The sequence below is a fragment of the Pongo pygmaeus genome, chromosome 11 (genome assembly GCF_028885625.2).
Source record: "Pongo pygmaeus isolate AG05252 chromosome 11, NHGRI_mPonPyg2-v2.0_pri, whole genome shotgun sequence".
NCBI lineage: Eukaryota > Metazoa > Chordata > Mammalia > Primates > Hominidae > Pongo > Pongo pygmaeus.
Window position 1 is genome coordinate 110,495,002 of NC_072384.2, and position 25,250 is coordinate 110,520,251.

The following is a 25,250-nucleotide window of genomic DNA, read 5'->3' on the forward strand; positions in this document are numbered from 1 at the left end:
TCAACATATTCAATAAAGACAATGAAAATTTGTGTTAGCACTTATTTAAAAATTTAGAACCACAAAATGCATCTGTTTATTTGGTATTTTATGTTTAAAGTTTCACTCTAAACTTTATATATTAAAAATACTCATCTAGATTTGAAAAATCTTTTCACAAACATAGAGAAGAAAATAACAAAAATAAACTTAAAATAAACTTATAAGGATATTTTAAATTTAAAAATGTATTTAATGACCTAAGATAGAACTGATTAATTCCAATTTTAAAAAACAGAAACTGTTTTTATATTCACACCAAGAGATACAAATAAAGTTATGTCATTTGCTCTCAATATTTAGTCAACTTCAAAATTAATATAATGTTGAGTACAGTCTTTCCCACAAGAAATCTATTAGTGTTAGCAAAAATATTCAAAACAACATTTTGTATTTAATGTATGGGAAGATACATGAAATCAAGAAATGTTGAATAGATTTCAAGTATTAAAGAAAACCCAAAAAACAAAAACAAAACAATTATCAAATAATTCAGTGAAATAAAAAATATAAAAAGCTGTTACATAAATTTAGTATTATTGATTTGTATAGATCAGATGAGTTTAACCTTAAAACAAAGTTTATGTGACCTCTAAAATTCAGGTGGGGCTTTAATAACCAAGGCATTAATCATAATATTAAGAGGCCAATAATGCAAGAGGCCAGAAGCCTACTTTAATGAACTGATATTAAATTTCTTAGATTCATTATTTTCTTAAAATTTATGTCTAGAGTCTCTGAATCCCCTCTAGCTGATTATGGGAAAAAGAAAGACAGTAGGAGAAGTAAACTTTTCACACCAGAACCCAATTTTTTCCAGGTTACTTTCCTTCAGTTTACCTCAATAAACTGGCAGAGTTGGTGAAAAATAGGAGGTACGTTATTTTGTTAAAAAAAATTTTTTTTCTATCATTTGAATTTTACCATTTCTGTATATGTTTTACACAAATGTCTAAACTTAGTGTTTCCTCACTAAATTCAAGAAATAAATGTAAATCTTAAAATGCTTTGAAAAATCAAAATTTACATGCCTTTGATAAGAAATTATCAAAGTTGGCTGGGTGCAGTGGCTCATGCCTGTAATCCCAGCACTTTGGGAGGCCAAGGTCAGCGGATTACCTGAGGTCAAGAGCTTGAGACCAGCCTGACCAACATGGAGAAACCCTATCTCTACTAAAACTACAAAATTAGCTGGGCGTGGTGGTGCATGCCTGTAATCCCAGCTACTTGGGAGGCTGAAGCAGGAGAATCGCTTGAACCCAGGAGGTGGAGGTTGCAGTGAGCCGAGATCACGTCATTGCACTCCAGCCTGGGCAACAAGAGCAAAACTCCATCTCAAAAAAAAAAAAAAAAAAAGAAAAGAAAAGAAAAAAGAAATTATCAGAAAGTACAAAGTGTGGTATCTACCCTTAATAGGGGTTGGTTGGTTAAGACTAACAGATATATTAGCAAACTGTATAGGACAAAACACAATTTAATGACAAACTGTATGGCAGACTAAGCACTATAGGAAATCAATGAAGAGACTACTAATGAAAATAAAATAGTTCAAAACAGTCTGAAAGGACAAAATTTTCTTTCTTTTTTTGATATGAGTTTTACTCCCGTCACACAGACTGGAGTGCAAGGGGGTGATATGGGCTCACTGCAACCTCCACCTCCTGGGTTCAAGCAATTCTCCTGTCTCAGCCTCCCAGGTAGCTGGGACTACAGGTGCACACCACCATGCCGGGCTAATTTTTGTATTATATTTTCTGTATAGATGAGGTTTTGCCATGTTGCCCAGGCTGGTCTCGAACTTCGGGGCTCAAGCAATCTGGCTACCTGGGCCTCCCAAAGTGCTGGGATTACAGGCGTGAGCCACCACGCCCTGCCCAAAAGTTTCTTATTCTTGTTTCTAGCTTAAAAAAGACAAATCTTTCCATTAGCTCTTCTCAGCAACAAAAAACTTAACTTACTGAATGTGCCCACTAAGTTTTATTTAAATACTTCACAGGTATTGTATATACAAAAATTGGTAAATTTTCAGACTTCTTTCAGAACACATGTACCTAATAATTCTTGTAGCTCTAAGTATCAATGATGCAATGTTGAGAAAACAACATATTACAAGAGAATAAGTATGTGTTTAGAGTCATACATATGAGCAAAATCCTGTTTCTGCCCCTTACTTGGCTTTTTAACCATGGGTAAGTTACTTAACCCATGCTGAGTCTGTTTCTTCTTAAGTGAAATAAGGATAACAACTACCTGCTAGGGTTGTTGAAAGAATTAAATTAGATATCATATGTTAAATAACTAGCACGATGCCAGCCAGAAAAATAATCTGCGCTTATTAACTACTATAAATTCCACATGCAAACAAATTTCAATTACAGTGATATCAGAACACTAGAAGACCAGAATGCTCACTTTGCTTTATATTTTATTTCTCACTATAAAAACTAATATACTGATCTTCTATTTCATAGTAAACATCAATGTGTTTGGCTTCTAATTCTGTAATTCTCATTTGTTTTTGAGAACTTGAAAAAGTTTATTTTTAACTTTTATTTTAAGTTCAGGGGTACAAGTGCAGGTTTGTTACATAGATAAATCTGTGTCATGCAGGTTTATTATACAGATTATTTCATCACCCAGGTTTTAAGCCTAGTGCCCATTAGTTACTTTTCCTGATCCTCTCCCTCCTCCCACCCTGCACCCTTTAAAAAGCCCCAGTGAGTGTTGTGCCCCTGTATGTATCCATGTGTGATAGACTTCTTTCCCCCAAAATGCTATATATATGAACAATAATTCACATCAATTTGGGGACAGTAATAGATTCCCTGAAAACTAAATTAAAAATTATGCTTTATCTGACCATTTCAACTAAAATTTAGTCAATTAAATAGAATTAAAAACTCATTTCCTTAGTATCACTGGCCAAATCTTAAGTGTTTAATATTCACATAAGTCTAGTGCCTATTGGACAGCATAGACATAAAAGATTTCCAACATCTCAGAAGTTTCTACTGGACAGAGTTGGTCTGTAGTGTTATCACGGTGTGATAACTGAAACTATTTTTCTCTGCTTTTTATTATTTAATATCGAGATACCTCTCTCTCAAGTACATGCCCCAAAAGGCAGAGGTTGTGAATATGCTGCTCACAACTGAATCTTAGTGTCTAGCACATAATAAGCATTCAATAGATACCTTACAGCTGACGTTATGGTTTTGTTTTAGTTATACTAAGCTAGCAAAAACTAACTGAGTTGTTAAAGGCCAGTTCTGAAAGCTATGAGTACAACGAATAGAGAGTTAAGGAAAAAAAGTAGTAAGTCAACTTACATGTACTCTCAACTGATACACTCCCAAAGACAATGAGGGCTCTCTATGTGCAGACTAAAGTTTTTTAGTTAGATACACATATTAACTAGATCACTTAAACAAAGATTAGGCCTTGTCCACAGCCTATTTAAGAACAGAAAAAATGCTTATTTATAGCTCAATAATTTCATTATTCCTGTATGGGTTTTTCCTAGATAGAAAAGTTGTGTAAATTTATTTTTAAATAGTATGTATCTACTCACACACAATAATTTAACAAACAAAACATTTAAAAAATTCACCAAAAGTTTTATAACATAAAAGATTATGGTGGCTGGGTGTGGTGGCTCACGCCTGTAATCCCAGCACTTTGGGAGGCCGAGGCGGGTGGATCACAAAGTCAGGAGTTCGAGACCAGCCTGACCAACATGGTGAAACCTTGCCTCTACTAAAAATACAAAAATTAGCTGGGTGTGGTGCCACACACCTGTAATCCCAGCTACTCAGGAAGCTAAAGCAGGAGAATTGTTTGAACCCGGAGGCAGAGGTTGCAGTGAGCCAAGATTGCGCCACTACACTCCAGCCTGGGTGACAGAGCGAGACTCTGTCTCAAAAATAAAAATTAAAAAAAAAAAGATTATAGCATTAAGATTTTAGAAAATCTATTTCTTGTCAACATACCTGGAAACTAAGATAATTGCTGCTATATATGGAACAGAAAATAGTCTAATAATAATTTTGCACTTACACTGCCACATTTTTTCTAAGGGTATATTCATCCAAATCGTCATCAGAGCTGCTATCAGTTGCATCGGAATCCAAACCCTCTTCAACATGAGACAACAGCCCTGTAGCAGAAAATGCAAATCTTTGGATTTCCGCAGCTGTACACTGTGCAAAGCCATTTTTTGCATCATCCCACAATTTATTCTCTGCAGTCAATGTGTTAACTTCTGGGTTAATTTCAGTGCATTTAGGTAAACTGTTACCCAAAATTGTGGTAGGTTCATGAAATGTCTTCATTTTGGGGAGTTGATGTTTCATAGACAATTTCATCTGCTGACCATAGTGCTTAACAACATGCTTTGCCAGGAGCATCTGCAAATGTTTCTGAGTTCTTCTAGCCTGGCTAAGTAAAATTTTCTGTTTGCTTACACAATGAAGTAAACGAGCATTTACTTCCTCCTCCTTTTCAGCAGCTGAAGAACTAATAGGCACATTTGAGTGGCCAGGTACAATTTTCTTTTGAGTACAGTGCAATAAACCCTTTTTAATCTCAGCATCAGTAACTTTATCCAAAAGTGCATTCTCTTGATACCATTTACAGTTTTGTAGCTGTACTTTATCTACATTAGTGTCTTTGGTTATATTTGAATCCAAAATAATTTGTACATCTTTCATGCACTGGCTCGTGGTATCTGATAGAGGTTCCTTTTTGATGAACTCTTCAGAATGAGAAAGACAGATTTTACTGAGCTGAATGTTGCTGCCATTATACAGTATGTTTTTCAGCTTATTGCAACTGGGCTCCCCTAATTTCTTTTGTTTATAATTCTCATTGTGTTTATTTAATGTAGAATTAGATCTCATTAAAAAAACAGTCTGGTAATGTTTTGAAGACTGAGGGGAGCCAAAATGTTTTAAATTCACAAAATTAGTATTAAGAGTAGGTTCGGGAGTTGGAAATCCAAGCATCTGAGAAAAGGTGTCTCCCTTTAGCTTTTCATCTACAGTTCTTGGACTTTCCACGTAGAGCATCTTGTCAGACTCCATGGTACTTGGCAAAGATAAAAAGCTGATACCCTTTGCTGTTGCCTCCCTCAGAGCTGGGGTCATGGCGATTCCTGTAGATAAGTATTGGAAACCTAAAATAATGTAAAAATAAATGGTCAAGTATCTAGAAAAAAATTTTATGCTTATACTTTTTTCTAAGGGCAACATGTTCGATGTTTCTGATTAAAACATGAAGGAACAAAACTCCTCCTTCATCTCCCAACTCCCAACATTATTTCAACAAAGATTAAGCTAGTCTTCCCTCTGACTGGGGGCCTAATAGCTAAAACCCCAATTAAAGCTACATATTGCTAGCACACAATAGGTGTTCAACAAATATCTGTGGATGTAATTACATCTCAGAATTCCATTTTTTGACACCATTTAATTACAGTCAAAAGAAAAAAAATCCAGCCTAGATTCTATTGTATATTCTATAACAATAGAAAATGTGACTCAATTGTGTACTTTCAGCCAAAAATAAGAATTACTTATCTTTATAAAATATAATAAATTGATCTAAACTTCTGTTCCTGAAATTAATCATCACACCCTGAACGGTATTAATAACAAGAACTAAAATATAATAAATAATGTGTAAGAAGACGTAAGTGAGGCCGGACGTGGTGGCTCACACCTGTAATCCCAGTACTTTGGGGTGCCGAGGTAGGCGGATCACCTGAGAGCAGAAGTTCGGGATCAGCATGGCCAACATGGTGAAACTCTGTCTCTACTAAAAATATAAAAATTAGCCGGGCATGGTGGTGGGCAACTGTAATCCCAGCTACTTAGGAGGCTGAGGCAAGAGAATCACTTCAACCCAGAAGGCAGAGGTTGCAGTGAGCAGAGATCACGCCAATGCACTCCAGCCTGCGTGACAGAGTGAGACTCTGTCTCAAATAAAAAAAAAAGATGACCTAAGTGAACAGAACTAAAAACATATAACTTCACAGCTGTTAAAAATATGTGATAGTAAAAACTTGCCCAATGCAATGTCTCCTCTAAACACATCTGCAATTTTACCCTTTTTACAAATGAATATGCATCAGAAGGCATTACTCCTGCCTAGAAAATAGCGGAGACAGTGTCAGATAACTGCTAAAGATTTATCCCATCATTAAACAAATTTCATTGCACATTATCAAAAGTATAAATCCATATATTGATTCACAGAAAAAGGCAACCCAGTACCATTAAACATTATGAAGCCTGAATAGTTAGTAAAATAATTTTACGTCATTAACAATTATAACCTTTTAAAGATAGTGTTTTGTAACCTGATATGCCAAAATTTTTGTTTCAACACATAATAGTTGATAGTCATTTAAATGGACACACTTTCATAGTGTATGTCCCCAGGTGCTAGTTATAACTCTACTTCCTTTATTCCTACTTAAAAACACAAAACCAAAAGCTGATTCTTTACAAAGTCCAACAAAAATGATCAAGAAGAAAATAAAAGCACAACAATTTCTATGTAATTAAAAAAAGGGTTACTAGCAAAATGACAGACTAGGAGAAAATATTTGCAACATATATATCAGACAAACATTAGTTACCTAGACTATAGGAGGAATTCCTACAAATGAGCAAAAGATAGAGTAGTCAGGGACTTCACAAATGATGACATCCAAATGGTCATTAAACACAGACTTAATCATACTAGTAATGAGGCGAATATAGATTAACAAAACAAGAGCCCAGTTTTCCAATCACCAAACTGAAAAAATGTTTTTTTTTTTTTTTCTGAAAACATCACATACATATCATGAGATGTGAGTAAGACTTCTCATATCTATTGGGATCATAAATTGGTTCAGTAATTTGACCACAATGTAGAAAATGTGTTTGTCAAACACATTTTTACCAAAGAGTAATGTTCGTAATGGCAAAACATCCTTTCAAAACAATCTAGATGTCTAACAGTAACAAAACAGATAATAAAATGTGATGGAATACTATATTACCATTAAAAAGGAATGACTTAAAGTATCAATATGGAAAGACCTTAAAAACAGTATCAAGTTAAAAATAAAAAAGAACACTGTAAAATATATATAGTATAGTACCATATAAATATAACACAAACACAAAACCATACCATATATACGTATACATTTGTGTCTGTTTGCAAGAATAAAAAGTGAACCAGAAAAATACCTACCAAACTTGTACCAGTAGTTGCATCAAGTTAAGTTCCATGAAACAGAACTAAAAGTGATAGTTTAAGGGGATTTGCATTTTAACTACAAAATCTTATTACTTGAGGGGAAAAGACTAAATGCAAAATGAATAAATGTTAATGGTTGTTAATACTGAGTGAAAAAAATTATAGATGTTTGCCTTTTTATGTATACACTTTATTGTATAATGTCTCAAAACGTAATTTCTATATGAGTTTCTGTATGTCTCAAAATTTATACACTTTTACATAATACCTCAAAAATAAGCAAATAGATTCCCATTTATCCTAAATGCAAAAAAAAAGAAAAAAAAAAGATGGTTTTTTTCAGTTTATACTCTTATTTTATGGAAATAGAAAAACAATTCTAAAACAAGCTAGCATTAGGAAATTTCTTCCAAGATTCAAGTTGATACTTGACCAACTCAAAGACCTATATCTTCTAATCAATAAACACCCACAATAGTATTTAGTGTCTACATTGTTCTCTGAGGGAAACTGCTTTAATCACAGTTCTTGTTGATGTTACAGCAATATTCAAAAGATACTAAACTTTATCTCCCACACCACACACCTGTCCCTCTCAAAAATCTGAACAGCGTACTGTGAATATAACCAAACTAGCGAGCAGCAGAGACAGAAGGTGAAATATCACAAGGCAGGAAAATTCATCTTAGTCCCTGGATAAAGATAGGGAAAAGCTAAATACAACAAGTAGAGAAAAGAGGCTGGGTGCACTGGCTCATGCCTGTAATACGAGCACTTTGGGAAGTCAAGGTGAAGGACTGCTTGAGCCCAGGAGTTCGAGACCAGCCTGGGCAACATAAGGAGACTTCTTCTCTACAAATACTAAAAAATGTCCTAGGTGTGGTAACATGTGCCAGTGGTCCCAGCTACTTGAGAGGCTAAGGCAGGAAGATCACTTGAGCCTGGACGTTGAAGCTGCAGTGAGCTGTGATTGCACCACTGCCCTCCAGCCTGAGCAACAGAGCAAAACAATGTCTCAGAGAAAAAAAAAAAAAAGAGACACATGGCTGGGCACAGTGGCTCATGCCTATAATCCCAGCACTTTGGGAGGCCTAAGAGGTGGATCGTTTGAGCCCAGGACTTCCAGACCAGCCTGGGCAACATGGTGAAATCCAGGCTCTGCAAAAAAAATGATAGTGCCACTGCACTCCAGCTTGAGTGACAGAGCAAGACCCTGTCAAAAAAAAAAAAAAAAAAAAAAAAAAGCAGATTGGTATTTAAGAAATACAATTTGTTGCAAAAAGAGAAAGGGAAAAAATGCAAAGATTAAAAGTGGCTAACGCCCATTTACAGTAGAGAACTAGAATAAAACATATATACAAAATCTCTGGTGAGATCTCTAGGGCTTACTGGTAGGATAGGTAGCTTCCAAAATGACCTTAATAATCCCCACCCTCTTAGTATTCATGCCCTTGTTTAATCCTCTCGTAGAATAAGGACTGGATTTAGTAACTCACTTTTAATGAAAATGTAGCAGAGGTGATGAGATGACTTCTGAGATTAGGTAACAAAGAGACTGTGGCTTCCATCTGGCCACGCTCTCTTATTCAGGGAAGCCAGCTGCCATGTTATGAGCTAGAAAGACCCACGAGGTATAGAAATGATGTCTCCAACCAACATACAGCAAAGACTCTGAGGCCTGCTAACAGCCATGTGAGTAATCTGAGAAACAGATCCTTCCCAGTAATGCCTTTAGATGACTGTTGCTCTAGCCAACACCTTGATTAACAACAGCCTTATGAGAGACCTTGAGCCAGAGGCACCCAGCTAAGCTTACATGCCTATATTCTTGACCCATAGCAATTATGAAATAACACGTAATTTAAGCCACTAAATTTGGGGGTAATATATTACACAGTAATAAATAATGAATACACTTGGATATGAAGACTTTTAAGCTCTAGTCTATGAAAGGCCGGGACATATCATAGCTTCTTATTCAGGGATTTCCATTAAGTCCTTCTGTATTCTATTCTCAAGTGTATCCTTATTAAAAAAAAAAAAAACAAAAAAAACCTAGCCTAAATAAGTCTCTCTACTTTGCAACCAAAAGAAACTAATGAAAATAGCTGTTTCCTATAAATAAAAAAGATTAAATTATGTTCAGTATAGTTTTAGCATAAAATATAAGTACATTTCTTCCAATTATTTAAATTATCTAGATATATAATCATTTTATATAACAATCTTTCCCAACTGAATATTCTAAACTACCACTTCTGACGACCTCCATATTATATAAACAACTACACTTATCACTAACACTTCTAAGCTCTACAAAGGCTTGGATTTTTGAACAGTTTTGTTAACTACTGTATCCTCAACATGCAAATCTATCTGACATACAGAAGATGCGCAACAAATAACCTGGTGAGAAAATGAGTGGTTGCCAGTATATTTAAAATCCAAAGTTGTCCTTACTATAGCCTACAAAATTGATATCAGGTTCCTGACTACTTTGCCTTCTACAACTCTTTCCATGTATTACTGCACTCCAGAAACACTGGCCTCTATGCTGTATTTGAAACACACCAAGCAAGTCTCTTGACACAGTGACTTTGTGTTTGCTATTCTCTCAGCCTGAAACAATTTTTTACAAATAAGATGGCTGGCTCCCTCACTTCATTTGTTTCTGCTCTAAAGTCACCTCATCAGAGTCCTTCCCCGACCAATGTATTTTAAATAGCTTCAGCCTCTGGGTTCATGACTCTCCATTCCCTTACACTGCTTTATTGCTCTTCATAGCACTATTGCTACCTGACATTATATTACATTCTAGGAAAGAATGTAGTTTAAGCGCAAGAACTCAATGTTCTAATCTCCAGCACTAGAATAATGCCTGGCACACAGTAATTATCATGTATTTGTTGACTAAATTCATAAATGAATTGATCATGATATTTAAAGGCATTTCAGGATTTTGGTACTCACAAGTAGTAACAACACTTATTTCAATTACTATTTTTTAAATGTACAAAACAACAATATATAGAAAGGATACTATGTTCAAGTATGGCTTATTTCATGAATACAAGACTGGTTCCACATTAAAGAAAACAACAGGCCCGTCGCGATGGCTCACGCCTGTAATCCCAGCACTCTGGGAGGCCGAGGCGGGCAGATCACAAGGTCAGGAAATCGAGACCATCCTGGCTAAAATGGTGAAACCCTGTCTCTACTAAAAATACAAAAAAATAGCTGAGTGTGGTGGTGGGCGCCTGTAGTCCCAGCTACTCAGGAGGGTGAGGCAGGAGCATGGTGAGAACCCGGGAGGTGGAACTCGCAGTGAGCCGAGATCGCACCACTGCACTCCAGCCTGGGCGACTGAGCAAGACTCCATCTCAAAAAAAAAGAAAACAATAACTAAAATTCACCATATCAACAGACTAAAGAGAAACCATATGATGTCAATAAATGGAGAAAAAGCATTTGACAAAATTCAATATCCATTCATGAGAAAAACTCAGCAAATTAGGAAGGAGAGGGAATGTCTTTAATCTGATAAAAAGCATCTACACAAATGCCTATAGCTCACATCATAATTAATGGTGAAAGACTGAATGTTTCTGCCCTAAGACTGGGAATGAGGCAAGGTAGACATTTCTCACCACTCATATTCAATGTTGTACTGGAGGACCTAGTTAGTGCTGTAGAGCAAGAAAAAAAAAATAAAAAGCAGAGATTAGAAAGTAAGTAAAACCGTCTCTATTCACAGATGACATGATTTTCTACATAGAAAACCCCAAGGGATCGAACTCCTTGACTAATGAATTTAATAAGGCAGCAAACACAAGGTCAACATACAAAACTCATTTATATTTCTGTATGCTAGAAATGAAAAACTAGAAATAGAAATTTTTAAACAATAATAATTCCAACACCTGCAAAAATGCTTTGGTATAAATCTAAACAAAAGATGATGCACATGATCTTTATACTGAAAAATACAAAACACCCATAAAAATATCAAGACCTAAATAGTGCATTACACTATGTTCACAGATAAAACTATTCAATATTGTTATGATGCTAATTCTCCTCAAACTGATTTACAAGTTTAGACACAAAATCTTGGCAGGACATTTTGCTGATATCTACAAGCTAATTCAAAGATTTATATGAAAGTTAAAGGAACCAGAATAGCCAAAACAATTTGGAAAAGAACAAAGTTGAAGGATTCACACAACTTACCAATTTCTAGTAGACAAGACAGCGTGGCATTAGCAAAAGGATGAACACATAAATGGAAAGACCAGAGCTCAGGAACAGAACCATGCACATACGGCCAATTTTTTTTTTTTTTTTTTTTGAGATGGAGTTTCACTCTGTCGCCCAGGCTGGAGTGCAATGGCATGATCTTGGCTCACCGCAACCTCTGCCTCCCAGGTTCAAGTGATTCTCCCGCCTCAGTCTCCCAAGTAGCTGGGATTACAGGTAGCTGCCATCATGCCCGGCTAATTTTTGTATTTTTGTAGATATGGGGTTTCACCATGTTGGCCAGGCTGGTCTTAAACTCCTGACCTCAGGTGATCCGCCTACCTCGGCCTCCCAAAGGGCTAGGATTACAGGGGTGAGCCACTGCGCCTGGGCTGATTATTTTGACAAAGATACCAAGGCAATTAAATGTAGAAAGCCTTGTTTCTTAAATCATATCACTCTAAACTAACTGGACATCCATAGGGAAAAAAAAATGAAACTGAATACATATTTCATACCTTATATAAAAATGGTCAGACCTATCAGAATGAATCATGAGCCTAAATGTAAAACCTGTAACTATACAACTTCCAGAAAAAAAATTAGAAAAAATGTTTGTGACACTGCTTTAGGCAAAGCTTTTTTTAGATATGACACCAAAAGCATTATTCACAAAAAGCTGCTAAATTGGACTTCCTAAAAATTAAATACTAAATAAACTTTTTAAAATAATTATTTAAAATAGAACTGTTGGGAACCTCTGACATATACATTCAGAAGATAATGTGTTCAAGAGTTCATAGAAATTAGATGTACATATTACTGAAAGTCACTGAGTTTATCATTCAGATTAATGCTGAATAGTGGTTTTGACCATGACATAGCTTTAAGTTTTATTTTTTTTTAGGTATTATTTCATTTATACAGATAGTAGACAATTTGTTCAAGGCAAAATGAGTAAGGAGGAATACTGATTTGAAAAGCATAAAAATTCTTTTAAAAAATTTTTATTTTAATGTTTGTGGGTACAAAGATGGTGTATATATTTATGGGGTAGATGATGGGTATGCATGGTGGCTCATGCCTGTGAACCTAGTATTTTGGGAGGCCAAGGCAGGAGGATCACTTGAGCCCAGGAGTTTGAGACCAGCCTGCGTAATATGGTGAGACCCTGTCTCTATTTAAAAAAAAATATATATATATATATATATACACACATATATTTTTATCCAAGACTAATTAGATGTATCCAACTGATATGAAGAATTGGTCTTCATATCCAAGTGTATTCATTATTTATTACTGTATAATATATTACCCCCAAATTTAGTGGCTCAGGTATATATATATATATATCAATAAAAATTTAAAAATTAAAGAACATGTTTCAAGACAGAGTCAACAACGTTTGACAAAGACTTAACAGGAATTAAGGGAAAGGAAGGAATCAAGGATGACTCCTAGGTTTTTGGCTTGAGCAACTGGGTGGTCAGTGGTGCTATTTTCTGAAAGGGAGCAGACTCGGGGAGAAAGAAAGTTGAAGAAGAAAAAAATAAAAATTTCTGCTTTGGATATGTTACTTTTTAAGTGTCTTTTAAACATTCAAGTGGAATCAACTATAAAAACAAGTCTGGAGTTCAAGCAAGAATTCATAATTAGAGAGATTATTTTACAGAGTCACTAGCATATAAATAGTATTTACCCTAGGGAGTGGGTATAAGCAAAGAGAAAGGAGCCCAGGACAAAACGTGAGGGTTTACTCACATTTACTTGAGCAAACGAAGAGGAGCTATAAAAGAGGAAGGGCCCTAAAAGAAAACTGAAAAGATCATCAGTGAGATAGGAGGAAATCCAGAAGTGTATGAAATCAAGATACCAACGTGTTTAGAAGTGTATAACATGGTCAGTTCTGTCAAATGCTAAAGAGGTCAAGCAAGATGAAGATAGCAAAGTCAATATTACTTTTTAAGGAATGTATTGAGAAGTCTTGCTTTTAAAAGGTTACATGTTAACTAAATATCCAACTCCAGCAGCCTCTAGCCATTCTATCCTCCCTCAGCAGACGAAAAACTGAGAAGCACTAGTGAAGTTCACAGCCCAGGGCACAGGCTCATTGAAAGACAGACCTTATCATTGGAATTTGGAACATCTTTTCTATCCTTACATCTTATTAAAAGCGTATTCACTAGAGTTTCTTTTACTCAGCACATCATGTTCAGCTTTCAAGAGAAAACGACAAGGCACACTAAAGGGCAAACAACATAGTTTGAAGAGACAGCAAGCATCAGAACCAGATTTAGATATGGCAGGAATGTTGGAATTACCAGACCAGGAATTTAAAACAACTATGATTAATATGCTAAGGCCTCTAATGGAAAAAACAGACAACATGCAACAAATGACAGGTAATGTAACAAGAGAGATGGAAATTCTAAAAAGAGAATAAAAATGAAATGCTAGAAATCAAAAACACTGCAACAGAAATGTCTTTGACGGGCTTAGGAGTAGACTGGATGTGGTGGAAAAAAGTAGCACTAAGGTTGAAGATACAGCAATAGAAACCTCCAAAACTAAAAAGGAAAGAGAACAAAGATGGCAGGGGGTTTGAGGAAGAAGAGAATATCCAACCAAGAACTGTGGGACAATTACAAATGGTGCAACATATGCATAATGGGAATACCAGAAGGAGAAGATAAAAAGAAAAGAAAAAATAATTGAAACAATAATGACTAAGAATTTCTCCAAATTAATGTCAGACACCAAACCACATATCCAGGAAGCTCAGAGAAACCAAACTATCACTTAATAAATGAAACACTATATAAAATTATATTACATGAAATTTTATATACAATAGTATACTTACAACAAATGGTCCATTTAAAAATTTTTACTAGAAATTACTTCATCACATACTTTCCCCAAATAGATCAAAAGCTACATGAAGGCAGGTGTTTTGTGTTCACTCATCATGGTATTCTAGAATATTTTATGGCACATAGCAGGCTCATAATAAATATTTCTTGAACAAATACTATCCAAAATGGTAAAATTATTTTAAAATTTCAAGGAAGAAGGTTCATGAGATATATTTTATTGTGAAGGAGTTTCAAGGCAAAAAAATTAGGAAACATTAGTATAGCATGTAACTGTCCAATAGAAATATGAAGTGGCTACATATGTAATTTTAAACTTGCTACTACTAGACATATTTTTAAAAGTAAAGAAACATGAAAAATTAAATTTAATGTCATCTTATATATAAAGTATCATATATCAACATGTAATCAATACATAAACATCTTGATAAGATATTTTCTATTCCTCTGTATGTCTGCCAAGTCTTGTAACCAGGGATCAACTATCGACCACTATATTTCAGTCCTCCAATTTTTTGGCCAAATCTATTGTTTGATATTTTTAGGCACCTATAGTATTCTAGTCTATGCGGAAAGTTTATGGAAAATAAATCCTCAAATAGCTTTCGAAAAAGCACCTGGATCTTCCTATAAATATTCAGTTTCTAATTATTTAGGTTTCCAATTATACACATAATTGGGCAGGAGTATTTGGATCCTTGCTAAATCTAAGAAATGTCTTTACAACTACTAAAATACTTTATTATATTACTCTAGGCACCACCATCATCTCTGATGATTATTTCTTTCATATACACCCAAGATACTTAGGAACAAGAGGTCCCTTTTCTAAAAGAATTTAGTCTAATAATGCAGAACTTCAAAGAACCTAGAAGGAAGAAAACTGGAAAAAAGAATTAAACTTTTTGTCACAACACACAGAAACAAAAATATCAAACTTACAGAATTTAAAAAGCAAAACTAAGTTATGAAAATATATCAGTCCTCTTTCAAAGAAAGCAACTAGATACATAATCTTGATTCTGTCCATAGGAAACAGTTCTAGATAATCCAAAAACCAACTATGTTTCTTGGGTATAAATTTTACTTTTATTTTTTTCTCTTTTTTTTTTTTTTTTTTTTGAGACGGAGTCTCACCCCGCCACCTAGGCTGGAGTGCAATGGCACAATCTCAGCTCACTGCAATTTCCGCCTCCTGGGTTCAAGCAATTCTCCTGCCCCAGCCTCCCAAGTAGCTGGGATTACAGGTGCATGCCACTATGCCCAGCTAATTTTTTGTATCTTTAGTAGAGACAGGGTTTCACTATGTTGGCCAGGCTGGTCTCGAACTCCTGACCTCGTGATCTGCCCACCTTGGCCTCCCAAAGTGCTGGGATACTTTTACGTTTTTACAACACAATTTTCAACTTACATTCCAATTTTACTAAAAAAAACCCAAAAAAACAAAAAAAATTCCTTAGCACATCAGCAGCCCAGAAATGTTATGGATGGCAAAACAAAACAAAACCCAGTCTCTTATAAAACTGCTACAGATAGTCTATCAAGTAAATAATCCTCCAGTAAGCAATTCCAAACTCAGTGTATCTCCAGTTTTTTTAAGAAGTCTTATTAGAAAACACCAGAGAGAATTTCAGTAACACAAGACAAAGCTTATGTCTTTAAATAATAAACATTTTTTAAAACTAGAAAGAATCAATTTTTTTTGTTTTTGGTTATACTAAATTTGTTATAAATAAAATTAATCTAATAAAAACAAGGGGGAATTGTAAAGTTAAATCTACACCATAAATTCTAATTTTTAGACTACAATTTAATCCAAAGAACAATCACTGTGAATGAAGGCATTAGTTGCTATTAGTTGCTCTGAAATTATTATAAATAAAATTAAGTTAATCTGATAAAAACAATAGGTAGACTGTAAAGTTAACTCTATACCATAAATTCTAATTTTGGGTCTGCAATTTAATCCAAAGAATGTTCATTGTGAATTAAGGAAAGCATGAGTTACTATTCGTTGTTCTGAAATTGTGTAACAGTAGTCTCCCCTTCACAGCCGTTTCACTTCCATGGTTCCAGTAACCTGTGGTCAACTGCAGTCCAAAAACAGGTGAATACAGTACGGTAAGATATTTTGAGAGCGAGCAAGAAGAGCCCATTCACATAACTTTTATGTATAGTTATAACTGTTCCACTACTGTTGTTGCTGATCTTTTACTATGCCTAATTTATAAATTCAACTTGATCATATGTATGGTTAGAAAAAAGTAAAGTATATATAGGGTTAAGTACTGTCTGAGATTTCAGGTACCACTGGGGATCTGAAACATATACCCCAAAAATAAAGATGGACTACTGTACTACAAATAAAAGGTCTTGCCCTGTTGTCTCCAGACTTCCCATTAGGAGTTTAATCTATATTTTTTAAGATTTATAAACCATACATATTTATGAATTTAGCATTAATTAAATGCAATCTGATCCCTTGGACATCATGAAAAAAAGTAAAAGCCATCATCCTCAAAAGGTGCATGTACACAGTGAGATAATTACCAAGTCAATAGTTACTGAGTTGGCCTAGACAGTTAATAATCAGACTTTTACAAATTAATACATAGGTCACATATTTCAAATAATTTTTGAAAAACTTTCTAAAGAAAAATAAAAAAATTGCTAATCTAATCTCAACGCTCAGAGTTGAAACTGATAATCTATATAAGAACCACTCTTCCTCCTGAAAATGTGCATTAAAGATTAAAGGCCAAATCTGAATTCCTATCCCCTAAAATACTGCTCCAGATTCTGATTTATATTCTAGAATGCATACATATATTCCATATATGCCATGGAAAATATCCTATCCAAATCTGCCCCTGAACATTAAATTTATTCTTTTAACTGGAATCTGGATAATCCCAGCTCTCTTAAATGCAGAGCAAAGAAACAAACTAGGAAAAAAGTATCAGAAAGACAGCAAATTTATACTTAACGCTAAAATAAAGTGAAAAGACTACCAACAGTATTTTGAGAGAGAGAACCCTGAAGTAGGGTCAAATAATAAATTATTTCCACACTTGTGACCTAAATGTTTCATATAGCTAACCTAGGCTAATTACAGAAAGAAAGAGTAGAAAAAAGACAAATTCTTTTAGCAAAATATGAGAAGTTTTTAAACATTATCACTAGACTATAAGGAGACTAGAGGAGTACAGTCGTGCCACTGCATTTCAGCCTGGGTGACAGAGAGACACTGTCTCTACAAAAATTTAAAAATAAATAAATAAAAAATATATGAGGACTCAAAATTACAGAATTGTAGTAGGGAAAAGTCCAATTAAACAAATAAACAAAAAAAGAATGAGCCCATACTGGTACAGTTTTATTCCTCAAAAATACAGGAATTAATGGAAAGTAGGAATACAAAATACAGTGTTGTTTTCAAGATTTCTTCATGCCATTTTATAGGAATTCTCAATTTACTGCAGTAAACACTGCAGTAATCGGCATGACTAGGATTCAGTCAGCTCAGTACTTTATATTCAATGATGTTTTATAAGCAAGAACTTCTTCCACTTTGAAAACTATGCCTAAAAAGGAATTCTCTTTGAAGACTAAAGGAATTTAATTAAAGATAAAGCCACTTGGGTGGCTACATATCACATCAAACAGATCATACTTCAAGCAGAATTATTACTTTTCACTTGTAAGTGCATGACTCATAGGAATATAAATGAAGTCATTTTTTTCTGTGTATATCGATTTGGATCCAAAAATCTACATGTAGAAATACACTATCACATTTGCTCAGTCTACATACTTTGGCTTCAATTTAACTTCACATGAATAAACACTGATTAATGACCTACTGCTGAATAAAAATTTGTTTAAATAAAAATAACACACTTGAGAATTGTCTTGGACTGGAAACAAAGCCTCAATATTATATAAAATAAACAAAAAGTTTTAAAATATTAACAAAGTCTCAATATTATTAATGAATTTTCACGTCCATATAGAAATGTTTCTAAGAACCTAAAAATAACATCGAGTATTTCAAATTTCCATTATGAATAGTCTTTGGATTTTTATTATAGACTATCTACTGGCAAGTTTAATAGTACCATTTTTATTAACATTTGCTGGGTGTTTATCCCACATGATTAGGGAATAAGAAAGACAATTCAGTGAAAAGTCCCTATAAAACAACATTTAAAAGAAAAAGAAAGGTAGAAATCTCTTGGAAATTATATATCTTCCTTGCCTTTCTAAATGGAACATACTAAAAGTAATGTAAGATTGTATTTATGATTCAGGGTCATCATGATGTAAATTATTCCATTAAAGTACCATAATGCAGTATCAGCTTTAAGGATAGAGATATAAGAGATATGCTTTAAAATTAGTAAATTAGTTGCTAATTGCCCAATAACTGTCACTCCTGTTGCAAGCAGCCCCTTTACTTTGTTTGTATCTTGATGAACCCAATCAGTAAACAACCCTAAGCACAATTCTATACCTGAAGAAAGCAGCTCTCTGCCTCCTTCAACTACCATCTAATACTATATAGACAAAATAAGGGTATGGAAAGATTATCTGAATACATGACAAACATCACGAAAACAAGGATTACGTATTATTTATAAGATTTATGTGGTAGATTAAAGAGCATAAAGGATCCTATAGGCAATAAGAAGTGAGCTACCAAGAACAATCTCAATAATAAAGGAACTTCAGATAGCAGGCATCATTTTTTGTCAAACACAGTAAAAGCTACAAGTGAAACTACATTGATCAGTGAAACCTTTACGTTAATTCCATAGAAGACAGATGAATGAGTAAAAGAAATGAAATCATCTAAGGTATCATGATAAATGGCATCAAAATTGGATGAAGTTCTTGGATAATGCAGCAGTGGGGCTGTGAGAAGTTAATTGACCTTTTGGTAGACAACTGTGATCAGATCACTGAGACCTCACCTGAATGAAAAAGTAGTAGAAGTTATGAATCCAACAATAATAGTATATTACTAACAATGTACTAGTAAACTGAGTAAAACAAAAAGCAAAAGACAATTTCCTGATCTTCCACAGATAAAAAAGATAAATATTAACCCACTGGCAAGTATTTATTGAGCACCCACTAAGTGATCTGCAGCATGTCAAACATGAAATATTATTTCTTTCTCTCAAGCACTTAACAATAAGTTAAAATATAAAACAGATACATCACAGATTAGAGTGAAAAAATTTAAAATGCAAATTAAAGCAAGGTTTTTAGTTTTAAAGCCTAATACTAGGTGATAAACAAAGACATAATGGGAGGCACACACATACCACTAGATCAGTGTAAATCAATACAACATTCTGTAAAGTAATTTGGTGATGACATAAGAGCCTTAAAAAACACACATACAAACAAACAACAAAAACAGACTCTTTGGCCCAGTAATTCCTCTTCTACAAATCCAAGGGGGGGAAATTTCAAAGATTTATGTAAAAGGATATTGTCTGTAGTGAAATATACACTAGCAAAACCAGAAACATCCCACATATGTGACAACAGAAAAAATTTAAAATATGATAGTTACATGGTGAAATGTTAAGCAGCTATTAAAAATATTTTTCAAAGAATATTTAATGATATGGGAATGTCTGAGTTAAATGAAAATACCATCTGATCTCAGTTTTAGGAAAAATACACATATATGCATACAGAAATATTTAAAGTACAAAATATTTATATTTTTCTTATTTGCACTCATCTATTTTCCAATTACTTTATAATAAATAAGATTTAACAAAATAATCAATTGTTATTTGCAAAGGCGCATCATGAAACAAAATTAAAATGTAAATGTTAAAAGTCAATGTGAGAGAATTGGCCTGGATTAAGAAGTTTCACATAAAAAATTACTCCAGACAGTTTGCGGAAGAGAATAATCTATGTAGATTAAAACCATGAGGAAACGGTTGCAGACGCTGACACCGATCTAAGTAGGTGGAAACTGAGGGAGAACCAAAGATAATGGTTACAACAGGTTTTAAAGATACTCAAATATATTCTACTTCATGATTAATTCATTGTTTATATTTCCCCAACATGTGGGCTTTTAAAAAATTCACTTTTGTTATAAAACTAACACTACTTGGCAATTGGTAGAGATTAGGAATCACTTTTCCTAATACAAGGCATTTCTTCTTTCTTACAATCTCTTAAGACAGAGACCATATTATGAAACTTTACAAAAACGAAACAAGTTTGACATCAGAGAGGTGACTAACCCAAAGAAATGGCTAGTTATTAAGAACGGGAAAGGCAGAGACCACTCACTGCTAAGCCTCTTTCTCAATACTGAATTATTTTTAGAGCTATTTTTTCCTAGTCAGAAATTGCCAGTTTTGTCTGCAGTGCTCACAAATATTAAGTGAAATATTTGTGAAGGTTTTGTGGCTAACAAACCTGCCCCATCCAGCAATATTTAAAATTATTACTGACCCAAACTCAGATGAAGTTAATCAACAGGCTAAGACGAACGAAGTTTGTCTCTTAAACCTCGCCAGAACATGACTGTACTGAAGTCTGGGGAATCAAAAACGGAATGTGCTTACCACAGTTCAAACAAACAAACAAAAACGGACTCTCCCAGAGTAAGAAGAAAACATTACAAGAACGTCCATCCAGTGCCTGCCCTCCCGACTGCTAAGCCAGCCTCTTTCCTTTCCTGTGGTTTCTGAAACGGCCAGGATACCGCCTGGTATTTCTTGCTACCAAACACCACGCAGTCTGACTTTTTCCAGCAAGACCGATCCCTTCCTCAGCACACCGAAGTGACACAAACTTGGAAGCACCATCCCTCAAAAATCCCCTAGATTCTGCTCTATCCCATCTAACTCTAAAGCTCAAATCTACGTTTTCCTGAAAAAAGTGTGAAATAAATAAAATAGGGGTCTCATCAAATCCAGCCCGCTCCGCCTCAGAGCCGCCTCAAATGAGCCGTCACCACACCCGCAATGGGTGAGGCTCAGCCGATGAGGCAAGGGGCGGGTCCAGGGAACCACGTGTTCTGCCTTCTGCGCACGCGCCAGCCAAAACAAAAGGGAGGTCTGCCAAACCCCACCCCCCACGTGACCGGCGTCTAGGTCCGCCCCCACCCCTCCCTAGACCCCTTCCCTCCCCAGCTGCCAAGGCTGTTAGGTTTAGCTGTTTAAATTTCGCTGCGGTCAGACCCCTGCCCTAGAGCGCGATCCCGTGCCGAGACCAGAGTCCAGCAGCCCAGAGGATTCGGGGGCGAAGGGGCTGCCGGTCGGTCGCCGGACCCGCAAGTCCACCCGGCAGTCTTCTCCCCTCCCCGCGCTGCCGCCGTCCCCAAGAGGGAAGACCCACCCCCGTCATCCCGCCGCTGAGACGCCGGCCACTCGCCTGCTGGGGCGCCCTGGCTCCCCTCCGCCGCCGCACCTTCGGTCCGGCCGTGGTGGGGGCTGCTGAAGTGATCTCTAGCTGCCCGCCCGCCTCCCCCACCCGGGGCGCCGCAGACTCGTCTCCAGAGCGCGCCCCGCTCCCGCCCCGGCCGCCGCCGCCGCCGCCGCCGCCGCCGCCGCCGCGGTTTAACAGTCCGCCCGCTGCCCGCAGCTCCGTGCGGCTTGGGGGGACAGAACCCTGCCGCGGTCTGGGAGCAGTGGGCGGGGCCCGGCGCTAGCCAATGGCAACGGGGGAGGGGCAGCGCCATGCAAATGAAGCGGGTGGCGGGGAAACCCCGGCAGGGGGCGGGGCCTGCAGAAGCGGCTCGGAGTGTTCTGGAAGTGGCAGGAGCACGACGCCCTTAACTCTGGTGCAGGGGTTACCTCGGCTCCCTCGGGACGGATTCCGTGCAGCTCCCGCTTCCTCCCTTCTCTTTCCCAGTGCCATCCCGGGCGAGAGGGAAAAAAAAAAACACGGCCAGGAGACTTCCCACCCCTGCTTTGCTATTTTTGTACCTCCGTGACAGAAAAAACCCTGAGGAAAAGTCAGGCGACTTCATTCCCTGCCGTGCGCGCCGGGGCCTCGACTACTGGCGTTCGCGGCTTTCGCCCGCCGCTCCACAGGCGAGTTTTAAGAGATTTCGCACAATTGTCAAGTCCGCAGGTCTCCGTACGTTTGCCTTTGTTTGGGCCGTGCGCTCAAATCCACTCATAATTCTTTCTGACCTCAGAGGGGCACTGAAGTAGGTGACAAATTTGACTTGGATCCAACTGGGTGGTTTTATGATTAAAAAAAAAAAAAACAGACAAAGCATTTTTAAGTCTCTACAAATCTGGTTTGAGTGGCGCTGGACTTAACTCCCTTCTGCAGTAGCTGTCAAATAAATAAACGGAGTTTATGTGGAGATAGTTGGCCAGCGACACCCAAAAACACTTCTGAGCGCCTTGCACCTGGCCCCGCGCTCCGCTCACCACAAAACAAACCTGCACCTGGGCACTTCCCCAGCCAAGAACTCGATTTTTTTTAAACTGAACTCTAAATGTAGCTTCTTAGGTGTTGTATCACAGTCTTTCCTAAGCACCTAATTTACACATGAAATGATTTAAGGAACGAAGAGCACTAGGCTTTTTAAGCCAGAAGGATAATAGCCATTATTTTAACCTTATCAATTGGATAAGATCCCGGGGGCGGAAGAGAGGAGAAATCCAAGGAATTGCAGTCATAACAAAGCGTAATCCGTAACATAGATAACTGGAATTGGAAAATTAGCTACTTGTTCCTGGTTCTTCTAGTAGATTGTGATATTACTGAAATAATTTTTATGACCAGCTGCATTTATTGGAGATATATTTTTTTAATTATTGAATAATTGCACCTCGATATGGGGCAAGGGAAGAATTTTAGGAAGTTGATTTACTTTCATTGTAATAAAAATTGTAAGCTAATGATGTGTTGTGAAAAATAATTAAATCAGTAAGTATTTATTGGATATTTACCATATTCAAAGGACTGTCCTAGTCCCTGGGGACAGAAATGCAAAAATGAATAAAGTATTTTTTAAAGTTTTGTTTTTTTAATTAGCAGTTTGAGACGTCTAATAAGCATGTGTTAAGATAGATCAAAGGAAGATTCTGGATTTGAGTTGGACGTTTAAAAGACTTTAGAGAGAGGAGGAAGACATCAATAGTTCAGGAGATAGTGTCTTTGGGTGGTTTGAGGAGATGTTGTGTGAATATTTGGGGGGTAGAAAAGTACATTGTCAACTAGATTGAGTAAATCTTGAATGACAGGAATTCAGATTTTAACCTGAGGGAACTGTAGAGACATCAAATCATTTGATGGTAAAGTTTTCTCCTGTGAAATAATTCTTTGTTACCAAACAAAATATTTATATATTTGCCAAATGTTTATTGAACACATGTTTTGTGATGGCTAATGAAGATATATTTGTAAACAGATTCCCTGTCCTCATGGAGTTTATAGGGGATGACAAAGGGATTAAGCTTTGTAACTACACAAATAGTGATTCATACAGCATTTCTATATATATTATCTAATTTGTTCATCACATAGCCATGGGAGGTAGGCTGTTTCCAATACTCTAGATTAATTTTTTTTTTGAGACGGAGTCTCACACTGTCGCCCAGGCTGGAGTGCAGTGGTGCGATCTCGCCTCACTGCAAACTCCGCCTCCCGGGTTCATGCCATTCTCCTGCCTCAGCCTCCCGAGTAGCTGGGACTACAGGCGCCCACCACCAAGACCAGCTAATTTTTTTTTTTTTGTATTTTTAGTAGAGATGGGGTTTCACTATGTTAGCCAGGATGGTCTAGATCTCCTAACCTGTTGATCCGCCCGCCTCGGCCTCCCAAAGTGCTGGGATTACAGGCCTGAGCCACTGCACCCGGCCGCTCCAGATTAATTCTTTTATCTTCTAGTCAGCCCTGCCGCCTGCTGAATGTTACAGACCTTAAACAAATATTTCAATCTATCAAGCTGTCATACATGTACATTTTCCCTATTCCTTTTATATTCGGGTTAATAGGAATGTGGGGAGATGATTAACAAAATAATACGGGTTTGATATAAAATATATAGGAAAGCACAAAGAAGAAAACCACAATCATATGCAAAGTCTGCTTTATTTTATATGTATGACACTGTGCATACTGGTTTTTTATCCTATCTAGCTACATATTAAGCACACTATCCCTTGACACTGAATATTATTCTAAGGCGTGATTTATTATTTGTAGCATATACATGCCAGTTTTCCAGACACTATAGAATATCAGTTCTCCTTATTACAAAAATTGATATACTGAATCATTTGTCAAATTATTTTCTATATTACTCAGCAACAGCCTGAAAAGTGCATGTAGTTAATGTTTTTTTTAAATCAAGGACATATCATTTAGAAGGTACATTAAAAGCTTTCTGATTTCCAAGAAAAAATATAACAGTGGTAAGAATAGAACACTTTAAAATCCAGCAAGAACAAGGAGAAGTAAAGGGCACCATTCTTGCTGACATACTAATTACCTATCTGGAAGCTTTTAAAAATGTCCAGGTAAGCAGTATTACAATGATTTCATGAGATAAACTTCTCTCTTCAACACTGGTTTTTATTCAGTCATTCCTTTCACTCAAGAAACATTCATGCAACACTTAGTATAGCTGACACTGTGATAAATGCTAGAGATAAAGGAGAAAGATCAATCTTTAATTTCAAGCAACTCACAGCCAAGAAGGGGCTTTTCTATCCCCCTTCATTACTTTGTTTTTCTCCATAGCACTTATCAGCATCTAATGTAACATAGATTTTGATTTTTTTACTTTTGTTGTCTATCGCCCTAAATTAGACCATAAGCTCCATGACGTCAGGCACTTTT

The 25,250-nt window shown here is 36.2% G+C and overlaps 1 protein-coding gene across 15 annotated transcripts in view; it reads right to left on the minus strand.

The window, feature by feature from the left end:
- The window catches only part of KANSL1L (KAT8 regulatory NSL complex subunit 1 like), a 151,856-nt gene extending 129,792 nt beyond the window's left edge, over nucleotides 1-22,064 (minus strand). For 2 of the 15 annotated variants that reach the window (XM_063647918.1, XM_063647909.1), the window contains exons 1-2: nucleotides 21,921-22,064; nucleotides 4,096-5,212 (exon numbers count right to left, since the gene is read on the minus strand). In XM_063647918.1, the coding sequence (XP_063503988.1) occupies nucleotides 4,096-5,183 (1,088 nt within the window). In that variant the 5' untranslated portion in view covers nucleotides 5,184-5,212; nucleotides 21,921-22,064. The other 13 variants (XM_054477215.2, XM_063647912.1, XM_054477224.2 and 10 more) reach the window with 9 other exon arrangements.
- Between the last annotated feature and the right edge of the window lie 3,186 nt (nucleotides 22,065-25,250).